The sequence below is a fragment of the Microtus ochrogaster genome, chromosome 2 (assembly GCF_000317375.1).
Source record: "Microtus ochrogaster isolate Prairie Vole_2 chromosome 2, MicOch1.0, whole genome shotgun sequence".
In the NCBI taxonomy this organism is placed as follows: Eukaryota; Metazoa; Chordata; class Mammalia; order Rodentia; family Cricetidae; genus Microtus; species Microtus ochrogaster.
Window position 1 is genome coordinate 68,119,982 of NC_022010.1, and position 8,197 is coordinate 68,128,178.

At 41.0% G+C, this 8,197-nt stretch overlaps 1 protein-coding gene across 2 annotated transcripts in view; it reads left to right on the plus strand.

Annotated features, from left to right (window-relative positions):
• Brwd1 (bromodomain and WD repeat domain containing 1) overlaps positions 1–8,197 on the plus strand; it is an 85,326-nt gene that overhangs the window by 71,393 nt on the left and 5,736 nt on the right. For both annotated transcript variants that reach the window (XM_005345146.3, XM_026786394.1), the window contains 5 exons: positions 421–567; positions 2,229–2,381; positions 4,050–4,216; positions 5,426–5,652; positions 7,780–7,938. In XM_005345146.3, the coding sequence (XP_005345203.1) occupies positions 421–567; positions 2,229–2,381; positions 4,050–4,216; positions 5,426–5,652; positions 7,780–7,938 (853 nt within the window). The remainder of the gene's footprint in view (positions 1–420; positions 568–2,228; positions 2,382–4,049; positions 4,217–5,425; positions 5,653–7,779; positions 7,939–8,197) is intronic.

An 8,197-nucleotide genomic window follows, 5' to 3' on the forward strand; every position in this document is an offset into this window, starting at 1 on the left:
CCAAGTGCTGGGATTAAAGGCGTGCACCACCACCGCCCGGCTTGGAACTAGCTCTTGTAGACCAGGCTGGCCTCAAACTCGTGGAGATCCTCCTGCATCTGCCTCCTGAGTGCTGGGATTAAAGGGGTATGCAAACACCGCCTGGATCTCATTAATATTTTCTTAAAGTATGTTTGTTTCTCTTAATTTTTTCCTTTTAGAAAAGTATGTTTAGAACATTATGAAAGATGATTGGATGTTTGTAGCACTCAGCTTTGTCCAGCTAGATAACAAGTTGGAAACAGCCACAACTTCTAATACAATACAGAAAGTAGAAGAGCCCACTTAATTTTTTTAAGCTAGTATCTTACACCATACTGTGAAAGTGCTCTCTCCACATTTTTTCACCCAGGCTAAAATAACCTGCAGATATGTTTTCAGGTCCACAACTGGAGAAAGAGGAGCAGCAGAGCCACCAGCTGTGTTGAGAGTGACTGGAGGAGGCAGTGCAAAGCCTTGCTTATCTTGATCTTCCAGTGCGAGGACTCTGAGCCTTTCAGACAGCCTGTGGACCTGGTCGAATACCCAGTAAGTTTCCTTGTTGTTGAGAAGAGAGTGGGGCCGCAGATTTATATTAAACTCAGGAGTAAAAGGACGGGCTTTATTCATGTTGGTATGTTCTCTTTCTACACTAGGTTAGTTCTGTACATGGTAACTCGCTTAAGAACTTAGACATAGCTTCACAGAATACTGAAATGGGGGGTCTGTATGTGGGCTTTGCTGTCTGTAGGCACAACATTAATTTACTGGAGCTAGAGAGGTGGCTCATAGGTTAGAGGTCTTGGCTGCTCTTACAGAAGTTTCTGACACTCACATAGCAGCTCACAGCCATCTCTAACTCCAGTCCCGTGGGATCCAGTGCCCTCCACAGGCAGCAGACATGCACATGGTGCATATTCCTACATATGGGCATACTCACTCATTTGACACAGTAAAGACTGAGATAATGAACAGGACAGGTGGACATTGATCAGAACCACAAATCCAAAACACCACCTGCTACTGCAAGCTTGGGATCACTGAGGATTGTAAAGCAGAAAATTAAAATACCCTTGTTTCATGGCCAGTCATTTAATGATATGTGTGGTGCTGGAGAGATGTCTCAGCAGTACGAGTGCTTTGCAGAGGATTAGAGTTTAGTTTCCCATACCATGTCAGGCAATTCATAAATAACCTGTCCTTCCAAAGGGGTCTGAACCGTGCCTGTGGCCTCTCTGAGCACTGCACTCACATCCTAACATAAAGTAAAATAAAGTAATCCGGGCAGTGGTGTGGCACACCCTTAATCTCAGCACTCAGGAGGCAAAGGCAGATGGATTTCTGTGAGCTCAGGGCCAGCCTGGTCTACAGAGAGAGTTCTTGGACAGCCAGGAAACAGAAACCGTGCTTTGAAAAACCAGCCAAATAGAGATAAAGTAAAATCTTTAATATTTGATAGTTTCTACTGTACTGTTGACTGAGTTTTCTATCCTGCCCTGTTACCACAATCGTTAAGTCCCAAAGAAACCACACAGAGGTCTACATTAGTTATAAACTGATTGGTCCATTAGCTCAGGCTTCTTATTAACTTTTATAACTTATAGTAGCCCATTACATGTGGCTCAGTACCTTTTTCGGCTAGGCAGTCACATCTTCCTTGCTCTGTGGATGGGTCAGGAATGTGGAAAGAGCTTCCTTCCCTCTTCCCAGAATTCTCATTGTTCCACCTCTACTTCCTGTCTGGTTGTCCCGCCTATACTTCCTACCTGGCTACTGGCCAATCAACATTTATTTAAAATATAATTGACAGGATACAGACCATTGTCCCACACCACCGTACCTTTCTTTTTATCTTATGAATATACCTTAAAGTACTAATCCTGAGATATTTCACTTTTCCCCTTTCTATCATTTTGAATATTTTAGTGTAGATGTTTCCTTTTAAAAAGTTTTGTGTGTATGGGTATTTTATGTGTTCTATTTGCATGTATATTAGTGTGCCTTGTTTGTACTGCCCAGGGAAGCCAGAGAGGTGTCGAATCCTCTAGGACTGGAGTTACAGGTGGTTGTGTGTCACCTTATGGGTGCTCGGAGCTCAGGTCCTCTGAAAGAGTAGCCAATGCTCTTAATTACTGAGCCATCTCCTACCCCTTAAGTACTTACATTTTGAGGGCATGAAGTTCATCTGTGAATTGTCATTTTTAAAACAGGATTACCGAGATATTATAGACACTCCAATGGATTTTGGAACGGTAAGGGAAACTCTAGAAGCTGGGAATTATGATAGCCCTCTGGAATTCTGCAAAGATATCCGATTGATATTTAGCAATGCAAAGGCCTATACACCCAACAAAAGATCAAAGGTAATTTTTTTTCTTGCTTTATTTTAACAAAGTGTTCATGACGTGTATTTTTCTACTTGTAGTAGTAGTTAGAATATGTACAATAACTGGGTAAACACAATAACTGGGTAAACACAAGACCGCCATGTTGGACAAGTTGTTGCCAAAGCTTTCATAAAAACAGTTTTTAATCTTAAAGGTACTCTCGTGAGTATGAAGTTACATGTGAATATAGATAGAGATTGCTGGTTAGGATAGTGGTGGAGTTTATTAGTTTATGAATTAGACACGGTAAGAGATAACTTGTATCTATCAGTTAGTAGTACGTTTATAGTGATATAATAGAAGCTACATGAATATAATTTTAATTGCTGTGAGCCAGATAATGTATACAGTTTGGATACTGTGGCCATAAAGATAATTCATTTCCCAAATCGGTTGTCGCAGAATGGCATGAAGCTATATCCTGCTATTCAGAAGGGTGTGGATTTCAGATTTAAGTGTAGCTTATTTGTGGAAGTGTCTCTTAGTATAATTGGATCATGGCTAAGTAAGACCCAGGAGCTGCTCACTTTAAAAACAAACAGAAAACAAAAACCATTTTTGAGACAGCGCTTGAGGAGTGGCTCGCCAGGAGTGGGTGCTGTTGGCTGTCAACTCCAGCAGCCTGAATTTGATTTTCAGAGCCCACATTATGGAAGGAGTGAATTAACTCCTACAGGTTGTCTTCTGATTTTTTTTCTGTCCAGACATAAATGTAAAAAATGTAAAATAGGATAAGAAAAATTTCGAGACAAGAGTCTTTGACTGGCTTGTAACTTGCCAAGTAATAGTCTTGACCTGCTAGCTAACTAGCCTCAAGGATTCATGCCTATCTCCCTGGGATCACAAGACTGTTCTTCTGTATCTGCTCCCTCCCTCCCTCCTTTTAAATGTGGATTATGGGGCTTGAACTCAGGTCCTTATGCTTTCAAAGGACATACTTTATTGGCTGAGCCATTTCTCAGCCTGATAGTAAACTTTTGAGCATTAGACCTGGGCACTCATTTCTGTATTTAATGTGGGTGTGTGCAGGCTTCCTCCATAATTCACGTAGCTTAGACCAGTTTGATGTTATTTTAATGATTTGATAATTATTGAATTTGTTGGGCTTGGGATTTAACCCAGTTGTAGAGTGCTTACCCTACACACAGTGTGTGTTAGAACCTGGTTCTGTCTCCATGCTGCATAAGCCGGGTAGTGACACACACGAGAGTGATGGAGGAGGACCAGGAATATGCCTACATTGTAAGTGACTGGATGTCTTTTGTGTGGGATGAAAGACGTTCTGTATCATATAGATTTAGGTGGTATTCCAGTCAAATTTCAAAATGATTGCTGTAAAAATGCTTTTGTTTCTTTGATCCAAACACACACCAAATAGCAGTATTAGAAGTAACTTTGAAATTTGTTAAGGAGAAATGTGCACTTTGTAACTGGTTGGGCCCGATGTTAAAGTCCTGAGGCTATCCACTGAGCTGTCTCTTCACCACTAGTCTGAAGTCAGCTTTCAGTGGATGTGGATGTCTTCGTATCCCGCAGATGCTGGTGATGTGTGGTAGGTGGGAAGGAAAGAAGATGTTCCTCCACCTACAGTGACCTGGGACAGAGTTACTTTGTAATTTTGGTTTTGTTTTTGTGTCTGTATAGATTTATAGTATGACCTTGAGATTGTCTGCTTTGTTTGAAGAAAAAATGAAGAAAATCTCCTTTGATTTTAAAATTGGTCAAAAATTTAAGGAGAAACTTCGGCGAAGCCAAAGATTTAAGCAACGGCGAGGTTGTAATGGTGCCATTCGGGCTGACAGAAGTATAAGGTGAGTGGGATGGCATTGCACGTGATTGGTTTTTAATTTAAGATGTTTTACTGTGCTAAAAGTCATCTCTTTGAGTACTGATCTACACGCTCATCTAGTATTTAGGCTTCTTTAACTTTACATCAAGAAACCTTTTAATACTTGGCTCTCATAGTTCAGTGTCCAGTTATAAGAGTGTAGGTTTGCGTTATCCTGGTGTCGTCTTTTCCCTCTCTCCAGCCTGAAGATTTCTTTAGAATGCTTTGTAAAGCAGGCAGGTGAACCTGCAGTGGTCTCTATCTTTGCATTCATGCTGGTGTTTTAATTCTACCTTCATTTTGAAGGTAAATTTTAAAAATACGTTTTGGGGAAGGAAAACAGTTTGAGGCAGCCTGGTCTACAGAGTGAGTGCCAGGACTGGCTCCAAAGCTACATGAAGAAACCCTGTCTTGAAAAACAAGAAAAACCAACAAGAATTGGTTTGGAAATTTTATTTATTTTTATTTTATGTATATGGCTATTTGTCTGCATGTAAGTGTGTATATCACATGTGTGTCCTGAGACGGGGGTTACGGAGGCTTGTGAGCTACCATGTGTTGGTGCTGAGAATTGAATCTGGGTCCTCTGGAAGAGAGAGTGGCTGCTGATCCCTCTCTCTAGCCCAGAAAAATAATTTGGATGCATAGTGAATTCTTGTCAGTTCGCCTACCGTATTAGCTGCTGGTATCCTGCTGAGCTTCTTCCCTTGTTGCATACATTATTTTCCTTTTGCTGCTTCCAAGGTTTCTTCCTTTCTTTAACCCACCACAGGAGTAGCTTTGTATTACTTGGGTGTTTATCCAATTCTGTGGGTATGAAGTGTAATTTGTCAAATTTGAAAAGTTTTTATTCACTGTTTCTATAAATATTTTTCCCTGCTTTTTTCCCCTCTTTCTTTGGACTACCAAAATTTCTATGTGACTAATACCCAGATTTGTAACTTAACAGAATGCATACTTAGGTGTAAATAGTCTGTTTAATTGGATCATCTGATCATTATTCAAAGTTGAATAAACCTGTAAAATTTAGAGTAAAGAAATACTTATTAATCCATCCTTAATAACCATTAATAGTGAATGTTTTATTTATGTGAATATTTGCAGGCTGAAAAGCAATATATTTTTATTTGGGTATTCTCTGGTGATTTATGTTTTATTAATAATTGTTTCTCTTGTCCATACTTTTTACCAGAAATATCAAACAGAAGCAGATGAAATCTCAGACAAAAGTAATTCCACAGTTGATGTGTCCTTCCTCCCAGTCTACCTCAAGTAGGGCACCTGTGTCCTCAGCCCGCAAGACAAGCACTGGTGCCTCTTCAGGCTTCACCTCCGGGGACTCTTCAGACTCAGCGGGGCCACCAGGGAGAACGAGAAGACATAGATCTGAAATGTTAAGGAATGGCTCTGAGCTGTCGGGTGAGGAGTGCTGCTTATTACTGTGGATTAGAAACAGCACAGTGTACAGTACAGCCATGACACCAATATGAAATTGTCTTAGTTACTGTCCTAGTTAGACCCCGTGACCATGGCAACTCTTCTAAAGGAAAACATTTAATTGTGGTGGCAGCTTACCATCAGAGGTTTAGTCCATTGTCATGACAGTGAAGCAAGGCAGTGTGAGACAGACATGGTGCAGAGCTGAGAGTTCTTGTATTTGACTAACAGGCAATGGGAAGTGACTTGAACATACATCAGACCCCAAAGCCTGCAGGACATACGTCCTCCAGCAAGGCCACACCCACACCTATACCAACAAGGCCACAGCTCCTAATAGTTCCATTCCCTATGGGAGCCATCTTCCTTCAGACCACCAGAATATAGACACGGTTACAGAATGAAGTCTCCAAGTATGTAAGAACAGGAAACTGGGATACCCTATCTGTCTTGAGATTTCTTTTGCTGTGGTAATGCAGCCAGTTTGATGGAGGTGTTTTCTCAGGTGAGGTTCCTTCTTCCCAAATGATTCTAGTGTGTGTTTAGCCAGCACAGCTGACTCCGTGTCAACTTGACACACAAACACATCACCCTTCAACTAGATCTTTTTTTCTCATTTGTCCCTAAGATGGCAGGTTAAATTAATGTCACAGTATAAAACAACTCAACTTTTTGAAAGTCCCAACAGTTTTTTAAAATTCTGAAGTTCAGTCTTTTTTAAAAACATCCAAAGTCTCATTCAAAGTTCAAAGTCCTTCTAGAATTCCAAACTCTCTTAACTGTGGAGTCCTTTAAAATCAAAAATAAGTTACATACCTTCATATTCAGACCAAAGCAAACCCAATGTTTTGAAATTGCCAATGTCAAAGTTTAGTGCTGTATGCCTGGGAGGCACTCATTGTCTGCAGCATGCACAGCTCACCTTCCTAGGTCAGATCAGCTCTGTTTCACAGCTTCTGCTGCTTTTGGTGATCTTCCCCTGGCATCTTTAAAATGCTGCTATCTATACTGCAGCCGTAGCCTCCCCGAGCACTCTTTAGGGACTCTGTCACTGCCACATGGTACCAAGCCTCAACTTCTCTCCGTGGCTTTTTCAATCCCGGGGCTTAGCTGCGATTGAGGTGCACCTTTACCTCTGGCCTCTCATAGTGCCAAGCTTCAGCTGCTCTCAGTGACTCTTCATAGCTTCAAAACAGGCATGTTAGCCTGTTTTATTGTAGCTTCTAGGACCATGAGCCCAGGGGTTGTACCACCCACAGCCATCTGGCCTCCCACATCAATCATCAATTAAGAAAATTGCATAAAGTCTTGCACACAGGTCAATCTGGTGGGAGCAGTTTTTCAGTTGAAAGCTGCTCTTCCCGAATGATAATTATGTCAGGTTGTCACAAAACAAGCTTGCACACTGCCTCGTGCTCATGTGTGACTGTGAGGTTCATGTGTTAGAACTGTCTTGTCAGGAGCTGCTAGAGATCTGAAACTCCTCTTTTTGAGGTCAAAGGGTCCAGAATGATTGTATCTTCTAGCATAGAAATGTCTTGATGTCACAGAAGGCATAATAATTAGTGGGGCTAATTAAGTTTGAAATGGAAATTTGCTCTTTTTATTTCTGTTTTTCGAGACAGGGTTTCTCTGTAACTTTGGAAAGTTTGGTTTTAAATTGTTTTCTAAATCTTGCCCAGTGTGTGGTGGTCAGTCTTTGAAAATACAGGCATAACTTAATATGGAACACTGAAGTGGACTTGTTTTTAAGTACCCCTTTTAAGTCACTTTCTTCATTATTTGCAAACATTCAAAGCATTTTTAGAATCTTTAATTTTTTTGTTTTAAATTTCAGCTTATTTTCTCTATTTATCATGTGCCTGGTACCCACTAAGGCCAGAAGAGGGCATCGAATTCCTGGAACTAGAGCTAGAGGCACTTGTGAGCAACTGTCATATGGGTGTTGTTGCTGAGCTTGTGTCCTCTGCAGGAGCAGCAAGTGCTCTTATCTGTTGAGCCATCTGTGCGACCCAAGAGTCTGGGTTTAGTATAAGTTACATTGTGAAATATTTGAGTTATGAGACAAATGCTTGTTGTAGAGACCTTATTATTTTTGTTTTGTTTTAGAAAGTGAAATGGAAGATTTCATAGCTACCTCTTCATCTTCGCCTAGTTCTGAGGAAAGCAAAGAGAGCCCCAGAGCTGCAGAGAGCTCCCTGCGCAGTGGCTTCTTGAGAAGCAGCAATCTCAGGGTGACGAGAACACGAGCCGCTCAGAGAAAAGCTGGTCAGTGACTAATCAGTGTTGATTGGTGTAATTGAACTCATCTAGATGTGATGAAATGTCTCAATTCTTTTAATTTGGAAAGGAAAGTAAGTCATCAACATGTTTCAGTCAATCCTTGTAGAAACATTTGAAAACTTAGTGTGTCTGGTGTTACCTTAGGAAAGCGCCAGTGTGGCCTATGTGTCTGTGTAGTATGACTGTCCAGAATAAGGAAACAGTTCCCTAACCCCGTCACTATGTGTCTGTGTAGTATGACTGT